The 19,829-nt window shown below is 34.7% G+C and overlaps 2 protein-coding genes and 1 long non-coding RNA gene across 6 annotated transcripts; 1 reads left to right on the top strand and 2 right to left on the bottom strand.

Moving 5' to 3' along the window:
* Window positions 1–312: 312 nt before the first annotated feature.
* LOC117135084 (troponin C) lies at window positions 313–10,100 on the top strand. 3 transcript variants are annotated; one of them, XM_033295016.1, is made up of 4 exons: window positions 313–345; window positions 9,454–9,481; window positions 9,546–9,941; window positions 10,016–10,100. In XM_033295016.1, the coding sequence occupies exons 1-4, from the start codon at window positions 328–330 to the stop codon at window positions 10,048–10,050; spliced, it is 477 nt and encodes a 158-aa protein (XP_033150907.1). In that variant the 5' UTR covers window positions 313–327; the 3' UTR covers window positions 10,051–10,100. The 3 variants fall into 3 exon arrangements, with proteins under 3 accessions (XP_033150907.1, XP_033150908.1, XP_033150906.1); XM_033295017.1 differs by lacking the exon at window positions 313–345 and adding an exon at window positions 8,001–8,169; XM_033295015.1 differs by lacking the exon at window positions 313–345 and adding an exon at window positions 8,639–8,710.
* Window positions 1,934–17,137, bottom strand: LOC117135086. The gene is made up of 4 exons (XR_004458990.1): window positions 16,842–17,137; window positions 12,295–12,296; window positions 6,294–6,298; window positions 1,934–1,944 (listed from the first exon to the last, which is right to left on the bottom strand). It is a non-coding gene; the product is annotated as an uncharacterized LOC117135086 (long non-coding RNA).
* Window positions 14,484–16,816, bottom strand: LOC117135085 (troponin C, isoallergen Bla g 6.0201). Of its 2 annotated transcripts, XM_033295019.1 has the most exons (5): window positions 16,687–16,797; window positions 15,336–15,369; window positions 14,875–15,273; window positions 14,797–14,817; window positions 14,484–14,639 (listed from the first exon to the last, which is right to left on the bottom strand). In XM_033295019.1, the coding sequence occupies exons 1-5, from the start codon at window positions 16,687–16,689 to the stop codon at window positions 14,635–14,637; spliced, it is 462 nt and encodes a 153-aa protein (XP_033150910.1). In that variant the 5' UTR covers window positions 16,690–16,797; the 3' UTR covers window positions 14,484–14,634. The 2 variants fall into 2 exon arrangements, with proteins under 2 accessions (XP_033150910.1, XP_033150909.1); XM_033295018.1 differs by lacking the exon at window positions 14,484–14,639 and having other exon boundaries at window positions 14,783–14,817; window positions 16,687–16,816.
* Window positions 17,138–19,829: the final 2,692 nt, after the last annotated feature.

Genomic DNA, 19,829 nt, shown 5'->3' with positions numbered 1-19,829 from the left:
TATTTTAGATGCTTGACGACGTCATAAAGTATTTCCAAGTGGCCAACCGATTCGGTTTTTTGCTCTTGTACTTACATATATAATGCATGCATAAATTTATTTATGCATATGAATGTCGACGACCATATATTGCACTGTGTGACAATTCTGTATGAATAGTTCCGTTCGGTTGTCCACCAACATTTACAACTTGGTCCAGTTGGTTCACGTCTGTCATTGAGATCAAACACTATATTTTCGGCTTTTCAAAATTTGGTTTGATCACTGCATAGGCAATACATAAAATCTGTTAAAGTTGAGTGGCTGCTTATATACAAACCAAAATATATGGGCAATTTAACAATGGTAAGTAAATGTTTTATCATTAATTTTTTCATTACTTTGCTTCGTACTTAGCTTTCGCTGTGAACGGACATATTTTTTGTTACTCTCATTTAAACTAGCATATTAGTAGTGATATTCACGGTAAAAGAGTGCATATTAAGATTGGTAAAAGTATTCTATGTTTACGTTTATTCAGTGCATAAAAAAACAGACAATTTGTTTCGCCGTTTAAATGCCTGGTTGTTTTTGGGTTTGATATCTTTGTATACGCTCTCTTCCAGTCTCCTGTTTCTTGTGCTTTCTATTTTTAGGAACGTGCTGCAATAGTTTGTTGTGCATTTTTCGTAGAGCTCACACAAAACTTAACTAACGCTCTCATTACGTACTCTCTTCAGTGTGGCGCTATATCGTTCATTACTGTTAATCATTTTTGTTTACCTATCGTTCCACATACCCTTTCGTAGAGCATATACATTTAGTTAAAATATTCGCTTGCTGCATTAAAAATTGCAAAGTGCAAAGCGAGCAACTGCTGATGCATCGGATGCGCTGCGATAAATTATACATTAAATGTCAGCTACGATTAAAATAAGATTCCATTATGACCCAGACCGCTTAAATGGTCATGTGAATCTTGTCGTGAAGCTGAGGCCGACATGTCTAGGTTTGTGACCATACTAAGCTAATTTTAATGCTCTTCGAAAGAGTTTTAATAAACTCAATGATCAGTTTATAAGCTATGGAAACTAGTTTAAAGCTCTAAAGTTTTAGACGAATCCCAGTTGGCACCAGCAGTAACACTTAAAAAACTAATGAAGTAACATTGGTAAACTGTCCAGTAACTGTTACTGCAGTTTGCCCTAGTATTGTTATAAATGATAATGAGCTGGTCCGTCATCTAAAAATTGTTATAAAAGAAGTGTAATACCTGTGATAGTTTCCATATCTTCGCGCCCTTCTCCTAAACTTATACTGTTCTTACGAAACAATTTTGTTTCTAGGCTTCACCCGGATACTTTGGCTCTTCATGTAATTGCTTACATTCAATCAAAGATTCCTAACTCTATAATCAATGTAGAAAAATTTAAATTTAAATATTCTAGAGAGATATCTTCATTTAACTTGAATTGCCACAAATTATATCTGATTTGCAACTAAACCATTGTAGTTCTTTCTGACACAAGACTTGCTGTTAAAGAATTTACAATTTAAACTAAATAAGCAGACCAAAATTTAAAATTTCATCTTAGCACTAGAATCTATCTATGTATTATGGCTAGAATCAAAAACACACTAACTTCTCTCTTCTTATTTGTTTTTCTATGTCAGTGACCCAAGTATGAGATTGTTAGTAGGTCGTGATCGAATACGCCATCAAAACAATATCTTGCTACGAGTATGATATATGTAAGTCACTGCTTTAAGAATTATATACGTGTGTCTGCGTGTCTGCTTTCTACTTAGGAGGAGCGTGAGTGGGCGAAGCGCGCGGAGTGTGTGAGAGTCCAACATTTACTATGAGAGAACTATAAAATATACTCGATTTCACACAGATTTCACTGCTACTTTCCAGCAAGTGACGGCTCGTCTCATAGTCTGAGATAGCCCTTGAACCTCTCTCTCAACCGAGCTCATTATCTATTGGAATTAATCTTTTTCCTCTGCACTAAACCATACTGAATTCTAGAGTCATATTGCAAGCACCAAACATGATAATTAAGTTGAGTATCTACGAATTTTAACCGTAATAGAGTCACTAATACCAATACTAAGCACTATATAAACGTCTAATTACAAAATGAACTTAGGTATCCTCACATTGAGAATATATCATATACCTAACCTGAAATCCATGAGGTCTAACTTTTTTGCCCCACAATAACCTTAGAAATGGCTTTAATCCTAACTATGTTTAATGACACAGTCCTTAAACTACACGTTGTATCGTGTTTCTACATATAGATATTCTGAAATCCGCGCGTAGTATTTCGATAATTAGAAGTGGCACTAACAAAGAATCGTTCGAGATCAACACATTGAGGTCAACATCTATAATTTCTGAAGTTTTCCTAAGTTCTTATGAGTACCTAAATAGCCTAATATATATAATATTTTTTCCGTTTAAATGCACTCTTACAACTCACAAACCACACATTAATTACACTGATCGGATCGCTCAAGGTTGCCCAGGATCCAACAATTTAGGACATAAATGATACTCATAAACGTAAGCCTCTCGTATGCCTCTCATGATTAACCTTAACACACAAAATGCTGTATATAGCAGAGACATAAATACACGATATATCATGACAGCAACGCTTTGTAGTACCTAAATAGGACATTTATAAAAAACACACCTATACATCATAACCCCTCCACAGACATTTTATACATTGGCAGCCTACCTGCTTTATTGATACATCTCACTCATAGTTGTTGCGGAGCCAGCGTATTATACGAAGACCATATGCGTGCACTAAATGTAATAGAAATCCTAGCGATTCTCCCTCACAGAACCTAAGACTTGGTGTACAGTTTTCGACTTAACCACATAATACCACTCTGCAAGCAGGATTCAGCTTTGTAAGATCTCTTCTTATCTTTATATCACACACGACATTTAACTCTCAGCACTCTCTGTATAAATAAGTTCGCTTATTTTGCTTGCAATCTGGAAGAGAATCTTTTATTAATTCCGCGAATACCATAAACAAAAAAGCACACCTACAATTTTGATAAAATAAACATATAATGGTGTATAATCAAATGTCGTCTAATCGCCTTAAACTTTTAGACTAAATTTCTTTGTGTCTATCTCTCAAATAATTCGCATCTCACATTCTCAATTGTTCACACCATATCCATCGACTGTACATAGTCTGAATACATGGAGGTTTTGTGAAAAACATATAGTCTATACTATACAACAAAATACATTGAAGTTTTATATCAGTTATACATTGTAATTCTAGTACGATTCACTCACAAAGCGAAAAGCACTATCGTGATTATTACGATATCTGCACTGCGACTACAGAAGTAAAGACAGTAATGATCATCGCGCGTAATTCCACGCTTCTAAAGTGAATAAATAAGCCATCTTAATAGACTCCCTAAAACAATTTTCTGAATGCATTCCATTAACGAACTAACAAACCCACTAGGATATTTTCAAAGTGACTCTCGTAATGGTGAGCGATGAGAGTTTCAGGAGCTTTTAGAAGCAATATCTTTCGTACACACGTACTGATCGCTCATAAGGCTAGTATCAGTTGCGTGTGTGTCAATTTGCTCTTTTAACCCTGATTTATAACGAAAATCTATACCCTCAAAGTCTGTACATTCCAATACTTTTGATGTTATCGCTGATGATGTGAAGCTTGTCTAATCATTTCCACGAGACTGTCATGCAGTACTTTATGCAGACCGATCTAGATTGCTTTTTAATTGTACACAAATATAATTTTATTGAAAACTTATTGCCGAGCTGAAGAGTATATGTATCATTCCAATATAAAGACACTGGCGCGCGAGCGATCGCCAACTACTTACAAATGCATCAATTCCTCTCACTTCGAGAGTGAGCAGAGTGTAATGACTGGGTATATACTCCTTGATAGTAAGCTGAGCAGTTTAGACAAACAATTGTTTCCCTGAACTGCATAAGCGATCAAAGCTCTCGGCTTATCAAACCACTGGCTAAAGAATTTGAGACGCGCTTACACAACTAAACTAAACTTAATATCTTCTTGTTACGACCGATTCTGGTAATATGCATCTTGTATTTGGTCCCACAATACTCGAACACACCAAATAGTATTGAAACTTCAAGGAAAAAATTTGTATTATTTGCCTGCGCGCCGTGCTTAACTGGTTCCAGGTTTGATCTAACATCTTACTGCTATAGACACTTTTAATTAATCTTCCATCTTTAACTAATCGACGAATCAGCTTGGCGTCATGTTCATGATTAAATTAATAAAGGTCAAACTTGATTCTTCTGATTTGTGGTCACGTAAATTTTCTCGGTTCCTTTATGGTATCGTCGAAATTTGTTCCCTTAACCTAAAACTTTTCCAACATTAACTATTCACTGCATAGCCCCTTCGAGTTCTCTGGCTGATTAATAAATAAACTTATCTGTTATAACACAGAGCTCATAGTTTAAATTACTAGCGTATCTTTAACCTTCCTTAAATATTAACACATTAACTTAATCCAACTGATTGTTCTCTGGTTTTCCCCAATCCTTCAACAAATTTGTCTGTTTAACACTTCCAAATATTAAGGTTTAAAAATGTATAATAAAATTACCTTTAAATTTAATTTACATATTTTGTATATAAATACTATAATGTAATTTTTTCTCTTTAGCAAAACACTATGACATTTAAATAAATAAATAAATAAATAAATAAATAAAAAATTACGCATATTTAATTACATTATTATTATTATTATTGTTGCATAAATATCAGGCCAGTGCAAGGGACAGAACAGTGGTAGTTGCTAGTAGTATGCTAGTAGTCCTGTACTCAAAAATTTTATAATTATTATTATTATTATTAATATTTTACCTAAAATACGAATCCTATTTCATTTTTATACATTTTGGAAATTTTATAAAAAAAAAATTGTAAATTGCAAATGTATTTAACATGGAGAAGGAGGCGTGGCAGACCCTAAAATATTTATGATCACCAAGACAAACTGAGTAATATATAGTCATGACATTCTGTCCGTCCGTTCATCTATGAGCAACTGATTCTCAAGAACTATTAGAGCTCGAACAACAAAATGTTGTATATACATAGGTGCTCCTATACCCGAGCCAAATTGTTTTTATTTCCGCCCCCTCGCTGCCAAATCAAAAATAAAAACATTTACGGACACAATATTTTTCGGAAAAACTAACTTACTTATGTGTTATTAACGTTTTAATAAAATTAGTAAAAAAAAAAAAAATAAAAAAAGGGCCTAAGGCTCGGAAAAAATCAAGCTGTCCTGGATTAAGTTTTGGCTTTTAAGTAATGGACATCACCCTTAATCCTACAAGAAACGTCACGTTGGTCTATTACCCTTAGCACCATTAACACCACGCTTAGTAAAAATAACAAAAATAAAACTCCACTGGAAGTCTAAAGAAAAAAGTTCTAACAATGCCAATCAGAGTAACACCTCTCAACAACATTCATAACGTAGATGGCTCCTAACATCACATAAGTGGACTTGATTTATTCAACAGAGCCGATCCATATACAAGCTATATGTTTGATGATCGATGAGTGGACTGCAATTATTTGACACTCATTATATCTTAGTATGTGCTTGTGTAAATATTCGAGGAGACTATGTAATTAATTAACAATTTTTCACAGCCGCGTAGCAAAAAAGGATTTTGGAAACATTGGATATATAGGCCATATAAAATCATTATTAGAACTATTTCTAATACATAGATACATACATTCAATAAGAAACCTTAATCGGATCAATAAACAGGCAAGTTGAAATAGATACATGAGTAAAAAAACAAGAGAACGCATTAAAGTTGGGCGCAACCAACTTTTATATACACTTTGACTCGATCATTTTCGAACATTTTTTTGAATGGGCTAGCTAGCTAAGCTTTTAACAGCCGCTCGCATGATGTTATGTAGGATTGCTTTTAGCAGAGTAATCATATGCTGACGGCCGGTAGATTTAATCCCATAAACCGTTTAGTGTTTTTGGGGCCCTTTATTAACAAACCACACATACAGAATAAAACCAATATGTATATCAACTTAACTCGAGCGCAGATACTGCCCCTCTCATTACGCACAGAGCTGCAATTGCAAAGCACATCTGTGATCTCGCCTGACTCCAAAAAGGAAATCAGCTCTATAAATCCAATATAAAACGCCCGCAACAACCGACCACGTTCACTCCGGTAGATCAACATACTGCCAACAGACCCAAAAAACTCCGACTTAATAGACTCGCAATTAACCACAAATATACCTCGAAAATCGATCAGTTCGAAATCCTCAGATTTTCTCATCTGACCACAACCCGTCCCTATTAATTTACTCAGGTCATTCCATAATGAATGATCAACCAGCCGCTTAGATGCCACTCACACAAAACAAATGATTGCTATATTAAATAATAACTCAAACATTACCTAATCCTGAACTCAACGCTAAAGATGATATCGACAGCCTTATTAAAACACTAGAGTCCAATTTTGTCCCCTCACAGGTCGGTATATGCACGTCAAAGGCTTAAAGACGCCACCCGCAAGCTCACCAAAGCGTTAAAGCAACAAAAAGCAAATATCAACATCGCTACATCCACACTATCATCCTCTTACTACAAAAAATCTACAACTGTGTAAAGCTCATCCACCACCAACAGAAACCGTGATGCCTATAAGAAACCAACTACACTTACCAAATTTTATTGCTCTTGCTCATATATATGTATATATATATATACTTATGTATACTCACATATCACAATTATTATTCAAAACTATGTCTAATTGGTTTGCACTTCTAGCAAACGAAATAATTTTTATAATGGCTTGGATATCCATAATGACACAGTAACTTGAAAGTTCATGTTAATTATATCTGAGGTTTGAAAAAAAGTCGTATAAATTATATTATTGTTATTATCGTAAGATACAATTACTCAGTCTAGATTAGACGTCTAGTAGTCGGCTGCAATCTACATTAAACCAATGCCTGATTGGTATAGGGCATGCGTATAGCATTTTAAAGTTAAAAAATTAATTATATGTTATAATTGCTTGACATTCGTGGATGGCTGAAACGCTATTGATAGAATTTCGCTAACTTAAATATAAGTACATAACTCATAATCGGCTGTAATTTGGTCTATAAGGCATGCGTCCACATAATTATTTTGCAATCATTTTAGTAGCTTAAAAATACAAACAATATTTTTAGACCCATATATATTTATATAAATGTATCGACATAAGAACTCATGTACTTGAAAACTATATTGTTTACATATAAATGAACATATAGTTTTATTTGTATTGTATTTCTGCAATAATAAAATACGCTTTTACTCACAAATGAGAGCAAACGTTTGTAAAACTTAACCCATCCAACTATTTAATACACTTAGACTTGAATGCAGCAACTCACATACATACTCATATCAACATTGGACAGTCAACACGTACGTACGGAATTTCTGCTTCAGTATCGTTGCTTGCTTGCTGTTATCTATTTAAAAATTAAAAATTTAGGATTCCCTAAGCTATTTATCCGATTGATCTGCTTAGATACGGTGACTCTATCTACCTATATAAATATATATATAGGTAGATAGAGTCATATATATATATATATATATAAAATTAGACCATTATTTAGAAGCGTTTAAAAAAAAATTAATGCAGGAGTGTGCATTTCGCGTATTAATTTAAATTACAAGTCAATGCAAACAACTATTGGATCATTTCATTATCCAGTCCTTTTCATTCTGTACTACAAGTTGATTTGCAGATATTTGCCTGCCTAAAAAAATTTACCTGCTGCTGGGTGGCCACTTTAATGTCTCATAATTGCGTTTGCGCATTCGTGATTTTAATTTTTCGCTTTCATGTAGTCAAAAATAGATGAAGATTTTGTTTCTGGTCAGCAGTGACAGTTCAACAGCAGCATTTGTAGTGTTCCGATTCTAGCAGCAGTGATATTATACCAATCAAATCATCAAAACTACTTATAAGTATAATTAGAGATAATTCAAAAGTTGCTGTGGACTATACAACATCTTATCGGCCTTTTTAATTTTAATTGTGAATTAGTACTAAAAATGAGTGTAAGTTTAATATTATAAAAAAATTGTAGGCAGTATTAAAGAAAAAGTTGTTCTGCAAGCTTTAAGTTTTCCTCTGCAAATAATTTCAAATGATTCGCGCTGATTACGGGGGTTCAAGGACTTGAACCTCAAAAATAGTTTTCTAAGGTCTTAAAAAAGGCCCCATGTCAAATACACCCTTGGAGTAGTGGCCGTGTTTATGTGTAGGTGTGCAAAAAGTAATGCACACAAAACATAAAAATTTAAAATATAATATAATTCAATAAAAAGTGCCTTTATATTTTTACGGTCCCTTATTACGATTCTGAGGAATACAAGACATGATGGCAACCGTTTGACCTGTATTCGTGATAAGCTCATCAAATCCATTCGGAAACAATAAGTCGTATTTTATTTTTTAAGTCCATATTGATGATATTGGTGAATAGTATGCATAGTCACATTTGTAATATAAATAGCGGGACACGTGAGCTGTTTTCTGTGTATGTGTTTGTCAGTGAGCGTGTGTTCCTGCGATACGCTAGTCAAAGTGTATAAAGAGGTAGGTTGCGCTCAACTTTAATGCGCCCGCATTATATAATTTGTAACAAATAATAAAAAAAAGAGGCATTAGCATTGCATTTAATTGAATGCAAAATAAAAGTTGAAAATTTTCGTTTATTATACACTGTTTCCGGGGACGGACAGGGATACAAATAAAATATTCACAAAAGTACTCGCGAGCTATACAATCAGTGCCAGTAACCGAAGTAGAAAAATTATGATAAAATTAAATACATACATAAGTGCAAGAGTTGCATTTTTCAGCGATCAAATCATAATACACACAACAAATGGTGCAAATTCTTTTGCGTACTTGCCTTGGTTTGAATACCTGGCATTCCGTCACTCAAGCCTTTTTACTGCATGTTCCTAAGGAGTGGCGAAATTGACGGACGTTTTCAATACAATGTAAAAAATGGGACTAGCCTTTTTCTTCAGACGGATATGTAAAGCACGTACTGCCAGTGTAAATTCGATTTCTACAAGTTCCTCAATTATGACCGTTAACTTGCCTAGGGAGACTACCATTTTATTCGTACAATTTCATATACAGTAAATGCTAATAGAACTAAACGACGTCCAGGTTCCTTAGTCATATGAATTTTATTTAGTTTACTCCAACTAACTTGCCACTAATAAAGATAGACAGATTAGTCACTATTAGCTATTTATCACAGGAAATTAAAATTTAAAAATTTATTGTCATAATTAAATAAGCTTACCGAACTTATTCTATTATAGGAAGAACTGACAAAAGAGCAAACAGCTTGTAAGTGTTTTGATTGCTATTGCTATGCATTATCAATCATATAATATAAACTTATGTGCTTTAGTGCTGCGAAATGCCTTCAATGCATTCGACCCAGAAAAAAATGGATACATTAACACTGCTATGGTGGGTACTATACTTAGCATGCTTGGTCACCAATTAGATGATGCCACTTTGGGCGAAATTATTGCTGAGGTGGATGAAGATGGCTCTGGTCAGATTGAATTCGAAGAATTCACAACTTTGGCGGCGCGTTTCCTAGTTGAAGAGGATGCTGAAGCGATGATGGCGGAGTTAAAGGAAGCTTTTCGATTGTATGATAAGGAGGGAAATGGATATATAACAACAGGCGTGTTACGCGAAATTCTTCGAGAATTAGATGACAAACTTACAAATGATGATTTAGATATGATGATTGAAGAAATTGACTCGGATGGATCGGGTACTGTGGACTTTGATGGTAAAAATCATTTTTTTGTTGTTATTGAATTTTTGTTGCATTCTTCATCAACTATTCATATTGTTCATTCACAGAATTTATGGAAGTTATGACTGGTGGCGATGATTAATTTATCAACGTATACATTAATATCAATAAATATTGTTTTCAGTTTCGAAACTATAAAATTTCCTATATAAATTGAAATAATATTAAAGAAAATTAGTGAAAATGTAGTCAACGAAACTTATTTTATTTATTTATTATTTCTGATTTAAAATGTTTGTAGTAGTTCAGGGTAGGTTTAGACCTGAGGAAAAGAGGAAAAATTGCGAGTAAAATAGGTTAAAACGACAATTCCATTTTCCCCATAAAAAAGTTGATTCACTATGCATGTGTTGTGTAACTTAAAAGTTTCAGTGTGAATTTTGAAAGCTGTTAGTGTTGGTTAATTCTAATATCTTTGGCGGGAAAAAAGGTAGTTTTACAACACCGGCCAAATGTAAACAAAAGAGCTTCGTCAATTTGAATTAATTTCAATTAAAAATCAAGTTAAAAAAAAATACTGGCTAAAAGTGATTTTCTTCTTTCTGCTTACGATGCCGAGGAAAATAAATCGACCTGACATAGGTCGTCAAAGTCGTATAAATGTGCAAAATGTGTATAAATGTGGAATTGCCCTTTGATTGCAATCAAAACCAAAGTCATAATAATAACAATTCAGCACATTTAAATCATCGCTTGCAAATTGCGAATACAACAATCACAGCTACAACGAGAGAAGCAGCAACTAAGTTTATTCTAATTTATTATTATATATTCTGACCAATAAGAACTAATTGCTAATTTACTTCATATTAGCTTCAGATGAGAAAATTTTGAAAATTACGTCGGAAAGCACAATAGTAGCACATAAAAAAAAAAACAAGCGCGAGAAAACACGTGTCAATATACGCATACAGACACAAAAAAAAATTGTGTGCGCGGCGCACAAGCAACGCACAAAACACACAGGAAAGACACAAGAAAAGGTCTGTTTGCTTTCAGCCACAACGAAGCAAATGTTCGCAAAGGAAAATGTTCGGAAACCCAAAATGCAATCGGCTGGCATAAGCTAAAGCGAGAAACAATGTCGCTTGCTGTCTCGCTTTGTCTGCATTCGCAGCGACGCCGACACGAAAGTAGGTAGCGAAACAGAAGCACACGGAGAACATACAACAAAACAAACACCAAAAAATAAAAATCTGAAATGTTTACCAAAATCTATAATACATGTTATTTAATATGCTTTGGATGCGCAGGATACGCAAAATGCAGTTAGGCCATCGGAAAAATTAAATTTTTCATCATACTGGTTTCTAGCCATTTCTTTAACATGTTGATACACTGAACTATCTCCAGCATACTCAGTTCGTCCGTACCTGTCAGGTATCGTAATACATATTTAGCGCCTGCTTCAGGCTCCTGGTGTATATCTGCCTTTTCCTATGCAAGCAAAATCACAGTGAGAAACATCCCAGAACCCATCAGCGTTTGATAGCCAATCTTGTAATTATAATCTAGTATTTATTTTTCAATTTCACATTTAACTTGGAATCCCGCTTCAAATGGTATTTCATTTGGCTTACAGTTTTGCAACCTATACTCACTTAATAACTATTCTATGTATTGCCACTTTTAATAATATCTCTCCCCTTTCTCTGCCTAGTAAATGCTTTAGCTTTCCATCGTCGACAACATCAAAGTCTCAGCTTTTTACGACTTTACTGCTTCGCGGTCATCCTTATGCTGGCTACAATAAAGTCATCTCGTAAATTACTATGTTTCCAGTGTGCGACTTATTTGCCGGGTGTACACACACGGCTCAATAAGGCAGGAAATAAAGCAAGTCTTAATGTGTACCAGAGATCGGCATGAGTGCACCCACCCCTAAGAACACAATGTGTACCATTGTGGCGCTGCCACACATAAGCGAAATTGTGGCTGATATCACACGACATCAGCTTCCCGAAAAGTATGTGAGCAATGCACACAAAAAAGGTAATACAATTTTTTTTAGCATGTTTCTGTTTCGATACCTGGTGTAGCGTCGGCGCCGCTGCCAGTGCAGACAGAGCGAGTCAGCATGCGAGATTATTTCTCTTATGCTTATGCCAGCCGATCGCATTTTGTGTTTGCAAACATTTTCATTTGCTCTCTTGTCTTGGCTGAAGCACACTATTTCTTTTCTTATGTGTTTCGTGTATGCCTTGTGTGTTGTGTGTGCGACGCTCACACAATTTGTGTTGTATGTCCGCGTAAGATCTCGCGCTTGCTTTTCTAGGGTACTACCATTATGCTTGAAAAGTGCCACACTCTTATTCCAATCCTGGACTCCTTCAGCAGTAGTACTCTCTCTAGGTACTCTTTCGCATCTACACAACATCTTGCAGCAAACTGATAAGTTAAGTAGACTGTTAAGGTAAGGTCATCAATCTGGCAAAAACGTTTCAAAATGACTTAGGTATTCTCCTTGATAGTAAGCTAAAGTTTGACAAGCATGTTTCTCTAACTGTCAGTAAGGCAATTCCATTTCTCGGCTTTATCAAAAGATGGGCTAAAGAATTTGATCACCAATTTGATCAACAACTAAATTTGGTGAAATTTTTCTCAGTTCCTGGTAGGTATATTCGAAATTTTGTTCCTTTATCACTTAACGTTTGTACAACTAATTATTCACTGCATGAACCCCTTCGAGTTCTCTGTGCTGATTGCAACAAACTTTACTCTGTTATCAACACAGAGGCTTCTGATTGTATTACTAAAATATCTATCTTAACTCTTTTAACTATTAATAATTAACACTAACCCAACCCTGATTGGGTTTTTGGGTTTTCCAATCCAATCCTTGCAACGAATGTTGGGTCTGCTTAACACTCCCAATCTATAAGTTTATCGAATCTAAAAACAATAACATATAATATAATTTTTTAATTTAATCTTAAATATTTTTTGTTATATTCCTTTTCTTTCATCATCGACTGTACATAGTTGACATTAAATAAATTAATAAAAAATAAAAATTTGTCAGTAAGAGCCATGATACGGCCCACAGAAGAATACCTCCAGTAAAACCCATACGATAAATATGTAGATTACATATCTTTAGGAGTAGACTTAGTCGATGACGTCATATTCAACACACATTAGTTTGCAAAATTTAACTTATGAAAATGGAGCTAGGTTGTGAATGAGTAATGAGTTCTCTACCTGGCCAAGATTGTGAGAACAAGTCAGCTGCGGAAAAAGACCACCCTGTATTATCAAAATCTTGAAACTTGGTCTAAGCAAAATTTTGGACCTATTAGACCACGCCCTTTTTACCACAATTTGCAAGCCTATGTAAAACAACACAATTTAAAATGTGCATAGACATAAATTTAACAAATTTTAATAATGCAAGCTGCAATTTTGACGGTAAATCCACATGCAGACCATTTAGGCAGAAGCGAAATGGAAGATCACCATGGTGGGCCCCACAACTAAAGAACGATCGGAAAGAAGTCCAGGAACTCTTCAATCTCGCCAAACAGGCAGACGAAGAGAGAGAATGGAGCGAATATAAAACAAGAGTACGACAATGCAAAAAAGAAGTAAGGAAGTAAGAAACCCTAGAATACCTACTGTGCAAGTGTCCGGCACTTGCGAAAACGCGCATAAAATTAGCACGAGATACCCACACTAAAAGCAGCAGCAAGTCCCGGCTCGCTGCTGAGCTTTGCAAAAAGCGTCAACATATTAAACGAACTAATCAACACCTAAACGCTCCGTGACAGACTCCGGCAACACTAAGGACCAAAAATTGACCACCTTACAGTGGCCTACCGGTTTAACCTAGCCTAACCTTAAACATGTACGTATTAAAGATTGGAGCAGCAAGCAAACACACGCAAGTACTCACAAGAACATACACACAAAACCGCAATCAGCACCGGAGCTCCCCGAGCGTCGAGCTCGAGCAACACATACACTCTTATTTCCGAAACAATTCGATTATATTTTTTAAATTTCCCGTTTCCCCACCCACTTAAATATAATAATGTCAATTTAGGAGAAAACGCAGTGAGTTTTACGTATCGATCAATAGTATATTTTTCGATGACTTATGGAATTTCAAATTTCATTTGAATTTTTTTAAAATTTTTGGAACTTAAATAGTTTTTACAAATATCGATAACTTTGCAAAGTCGATTTGTTTAATTTTGGACAACTTTCAGACTTATCGATAGCTTATGTATTTTTCTATATTAATTAAATTAAATTCTTAGTGCAAATTTCAAATTTGTATCTGGTGAAAGTCATTTTAATTGAGAGCCAATTCAGTTTTCCCATTTTTCTTCTTTACACCTGTCAGTCAGGACAAACTCTTTTATAGATATTGAATATTTTAGTTGTCTTAAAATTTTTTCAGTAGCTCCCACCAAATACTATACTATTTATTCACCTAGCGAAAAATCAATTACCTAATCTTTTATGATTGGTTTAATCAATCAATATGGAAGAAAATGATTTTATAGTTGTTTATTGCTGATAAATAAATAAACACGTTACAGATTCAATATAGTTAAGCATGATTGAAAACTAATTGTAACTAATGATATATCTCTCTGATTAAATTCCAAATTAGAAACCCTTTCTTTCTGGTCCATCCTCTCATCTTGTCATCCTCTCATTCTTAGCCTAAAATTAAACAAATATATTTATTAACAATGTACTGTCAAATACAATACTGTCTGTAATGTAAGACATGTTAGAAATTTAAAACTAATCTAAAATGTCCTTTTTTTCAATTTGACCGATAGTTTTCGTTTAAAATATTATTTTTATTTGTTCTTACCTGTCATCACTTGCATAAATTCTGCAATAATTTAATTTGTTGTATTTTCAATATTTCATTTGTCTGCATATTACTTACCATCAAAATCAACAGTACCTGAACCATCAGCATCAATTTCTTCAATTATCGAATCTAAATCTTGGCTTGATATCTTATCATCAAGTTCGTGTAGAATTCCCCTCAAGGTAGCAACTGTAAGATAGCCTTTGCCTTCCTTGTCATATACACGAAATGCTTCTTTGAGTTCACTTTGCAATGCTCCAGCATCTTCCTCGACCTCGATAAACCGCGCGGCCAACTTGCAAAATTGACCAAAATTTAATTTTCCAGTAGTTCCCTTATCGACTTCTTTGATCAGTGCCTTTACTGCTGGGGGCTCAAGCTTTTGACCCAAAATTTCAAGAATGTTTGAAACATCTGCATGATCTATAGATCCTGTGCCTTCGTTATCAAATGCCTTGAAAGCATTTCGCAAAACTAAAATTAAAATCGAAATCAAATCATTGCTAATTGATTTGGTTAACATTAGAATTTAGTACTTCTCAATTGGTCCTTGTCGTACTCGCCTTCGGCCTATAAAAAAATTGCAACCAATTTTGTTTTTTTAAATAATTTTGCATTTAACTTGTTTTCAAATGGTGAGTATACCAATTATTCAAAATTATTTTTGCTGAGATTTAGAAAATGCCTTTGAGAAATGTATGTGACTTTACGCATATCTATTCATGTCAGATTGTATATATGCATGTATATGAATGCTTTGTAACAGGGGTGCCACCGCTTCCGTTTTAATTTCACTTCAATCTCAGCCCGTTGTGTCCCGCGGAATAAAACACAGCCACCCGTATAGCTCGATTAAATTGTATAAATTTAAATTGCATCAGCTTTCTACCTTATATTGTTGTGGCTGTAGACAAATCGCCTCTAACTAAGCAGTTCTTATTATACACTTTCAAATTTTTTTTTCAAAAAGGAAAATGGTATCATGAAGTTGCGTAAATATATGGAACAGGGAGAAGGAGGCGTGGAAGACCCTATACATATTCTTGATTAGCTACACAAACTGAGTCGTATCGACTCATGTCCGTTTATTTGTGTGTTTGAGAAATTGTTTCTCAGCAACTGGTATAGGTGTTCCTATACACAAACCAAAACGCTTTTTTTTTTTATTTCGTTACACCTTTTTTGCAATCCGGGTAAATACGGTTTGAAAATCAAAGCAAACTGATCAACGCCCACAGCGATCAGATAAATAACTTATGTAGGTGTTATTCACATTTAAATTTTCAATATTCGCTTGCTGACGCGTCATACAAATGCTGCTGACGTTACAACAAAAACGAGCTGTAACGTGTTAGCTATTTTGGGTACATATGTTTGTCATTGCGTGTGTTTTTCCTGCGATATATATAAAATAAAAGTGTATTCAAAAATTGGTTGCGCCCAATTTTAATGCGCCCACTTGTTATAACTAATAGTATTAAGCATAAGTGCTACAAATAAATAAAAATACTGCAAATCGAGAAAGTTAAAGTTATGGACGCAATCATCGTTCTAGATGTGGATGTCACTCTTTTTCTATGATATCTTATTAGTACTATTTGTTTTACCATATGAGAAAAAGAGGTGAAAAAAGATGTGTCCAAAAAACTTAAGAGATAAGGAATCGACTTATGAGGTAAAAAGTCAGACGGCTGTTCAAAAACGTGTGACTTGTTCGTGGTAGCCACGTATTTAAGTTTAGAAACTATATTAAAAACATTTGCGGGTGTGGTACTACAATGTAAGTAACCTACAAACGCCCTCCAGTATTTTTGTAAGCGTTTCCGAATATCACATACATTTGACCGCGTTATTATATCTTTATAAATTAGTACTATCACAGCTTACCATTTTTAAGTACACTTTTTAAATACACGCTTTTTTTGTATAGAAAAACTACTTTTATTGGGATGCTAAGTTACTAAAAGAAAAATATCGAAGTTTCCCTAAAAAAAACTATTTATACTAATTTAGAAACAGTTTTTAAGAGATTCGAATAGAACTAGCATCTAAGCAATTCGATGGCTGTGCGCTGAATACAAATAGAAACGACAAATCACATTACGGCAACGGATAAAAGCACTCATGGCAACTCGTAAATATCAAATGCCAAATTACCCTCGTCGACAGAAATCGATGTCGAGAGTTGATTAGGCTCTCTTTCTTATTCAAATATGCAAAATCATATTGATCAATCAACTGTTGGATTATTGATAATGTTCTGCTGAAGAGAATATACGATTAAGTCCATTCGCATTTGTATGCATGCTTATAGACATTGCAATGTAAACAATGATTTGCAAATTCTTAGTGACAATACAAAAACAGTGTTAAGCATAAGTACATATGTATATTGTTGGCTGTATACCAGTGTATATATGGACTATATGTCTATATATATACATATATAAAAGTGTTTATTCTGACGGAGCTAAGGAGCTGAAATTGTTTGAAGTTGAAGTTGCGGAAGGCCGTTTGTTATCTGCGATGTCCGGAGTTAAGCGTATAAGAACTGGTAAAGAACATGACATAACCCCGCACACGCTGTCATCAGGCCAACAGCAAGCCTTCAACTTCTGGCATTTTATCTAGCAAAGAGATGTGCGCCTGCACCACTGCTAACTTTTAACTACATACCAGAGAAAGGCATGGGTGACACTTTTTAAGCTCTATGGAATCACTGACAAGCCATGGGTATTGTTACATAAGCACATCCCCAAGACATGAGCAAAGGCGAATACGCATATCCAAAAGAAACGAAAAGGATGTAAAAAAAAAATGCGATCGAAAGGCATAAGCCTAAGCGAGAAATAATCTCGCTTGCTGTCTCGCTCTGTGTACACTGGGAGTGGCGCCGACGCGACATCAGATAGCGAAACAGAAGCACACGTAAGGTACACAAAAAATGGTATGACATTCTTTTCGTGTATTCTGATAAGGAATGTTGGTTTGATATCTACACAAAAATTATAGGCTACCCATCGGTAACCCACACCAGTGTTGCCATATTTTAAGAGGCAACATAAGCTAAATTGAGGGAAAAACTAAGCTAGAATAAGCTAGATTCAAAATTTGCGTCAAAACTCATGTAAAGTCCTAAAAAAAAAAGTTGGCATAGTTGAAATTGAAGTCGAAATTCATGAAATTACGAAAAGTGAAACCAATTCATGAGTAAAAAATAAAAAAAATGTCAGTGCCTGGAAATAATGAAGCCAACTGACATAAATTCAAATATGCTAGATTTCAGGCTATATGAAATATGCTAGAACTTGCTTGAAATATGCTAAACTGGCAACACTGGCACACGCAATAAGCGTAGGCTGGCTTAAGCTACAATTTTGGTTGTGTGTGTAGATGCTAACATGTTAGAAACATTGTCATTTTAAGGGTGGGAGCGCTCATGGCGAACTCTTATACATACTCAATACTAACCTAAACTTATGGTATGAACTTACCATTGTTGCTGTCAAGGAAACTGGAATTGCACATAACGAAATGTAGTTATATTATAAAAATTACACGGTAATGATTATATTCCAATTTTTTTTTAGATATTCTTCAAAATTCATCATTATTTTTGAGTAATTTCATAAAATCTAGACCATACTCATTAAGCATTAAGGAGAACACTCTAGGAACCTTATATGACATTGAGGGCGCTTTCTGGTCTTTCTCCGAAGATACTCATGTGGATGTATGTAGCGATGGTACGACCAATCATAGGTTACGGCGTAGTGGTATGGGCGGAGCAGTTTGGGCAGGTATGGGCGTTAAGGTCTCTGAACAAACTTCAAATGCCACCTGCTCTTGGCTCAGTATCCCCTGGATGAGACAGTAGTAACATAAAGTTTCAGCAAGCTGTTCAAATCTGATATCAGTAGCAAGTAGAAGAACTAACGCATGAGATCAGAGCAACACTTCCTAATAATACACACAAATTATTAGTGTCGTATCTATATGACAGGAAATTTGCAGTGAGATGCAATTCTGCTATGTCTGTCGACTTGTGATCAGAGCTGGAGTCGCACAAGGCAGCCGTACTTGGTTCAACCACTTATTGTCCTTTAACAGCAGATTATTCCACAAGTAGACGATAACAACATCCACCTTTGCTGACGATACAGCTATTCTTAGCCGTTCTAGGTGCCCTATGCAAGCAGCAGCGCAACTGGTATTCTCCTTGATAGTAAGCTAAAGTTTGACAAGCATGTTTCTCTAACTGTCAGTAAGGCAATTCCAGTTCTCGGCTTTATCAAAAGATGGGCTAAAGAATTTGATCACCCTTAAACAACTAAATCACTTTATACATCTCTTTTTCGTTCGATTCTGGAATATGACTCTTGTGTTTTGGTCTCCACAATACTCGAACCACCAGAATAGTATTGAATCTATCCAAAAAAATGTTTTATTATTTGCTTTTCGAGGCTTTAACTGGGTTCCAGGAGTTGATCTACCGTTTTTAGCTCACCGCCGGATTATGTTAAGCGTCATATTTATGTTTAAATTAGTTAAAGGGGAAATTGACTCCTCATACTTGTTGAGTCAACTTAATTTCTCAGTTCCTGCAGAGTATACTCCAAATTTTGTTCCTTTATCACTTAACGTTTGTACACCTAATTATTCACTGCATGAACCTTTTCGAGTACTCTATGCTGATTACAACAAACTATATTCTGTAGTCAACACAGAGGCCTCTGATTGTATTACTAAAACATTTATTTTAACTTTTTTAACTATTAATAATTAATTCTAAGCCAGACCGGATTGGGTTTTCCCCAATCCTTGCAACGAATCTTGGGTCAGTTTAACACTCCCAATCTATAAGTTTATCAAATTTAAAAACAAACATAATTAATACTTTTAAATTTAATTTTAACTTTATTGATTGTAATCTTTTTCTGTTAATCGTCGACTGTTATAGTGACATTAAACAAATAAATAAATAAAATTTAATAAATATTTTAAAAATTAAAAATATTTAAAAAAAAAAA

Source organism: Drosophila busckii, chromosome 2R, assembly GCF_011750605.1.
Source record: "Drosophila busckii strain San Diego stock center, stock number 13000-0081.31 chromosome 2R, ASM1175060v1, whole genome shotgun sequence".
Lineage (NCBI taxonomy): Eukaryota > Metazoa > Arthropoda > Insecta > Diptera > Drosophilidae > Drosophila > Drosophila busckii.
The sequence above is the reverse complement of the archived record's forward strand: the minus strand, read 5'-3'. Positions and strand labels throughout refer to the sequence as shown.

Coding starts and splice junctions, on each gene's coding strand:
- LOC117135084 (XM_033295015.1), top strand. CDS start 8,654: ATGTGTTTGTCAGTGAGCGTGTGTTCCTGCGATACGCTAGTCAAAGTG. Junction 9,482..9,545: donor GACAAAAGAGCAAACAGCTT/GTAAGTGTTTTG, acceptor TATGTGCTTTAG/TGCTGCGAAATGCCTTCAAT. Junction 9,942..10,015: donor GGGTACTGTGGACTTTGATG/GTAAAAATCATT, acceptor GTTCATTCACAG/AATTTATGGAAGTTATGACT.
- LOC117135085 (XM_033295018.1), bottom strand. Junction 15,274..15,335: donor CGACAAGGACCAATTGAGAA/GTACTAAATTCT, acceptor TTTTAATTTTAG/TTTTGCGAAATGCTTTCAAG. Junction 14,818..14,874: donor AGGTACTGTTGATTTTGATG/GTAAGTAATATG, acceptor AAATTATTGCAG/AATTTATGCAAGTGATGACA.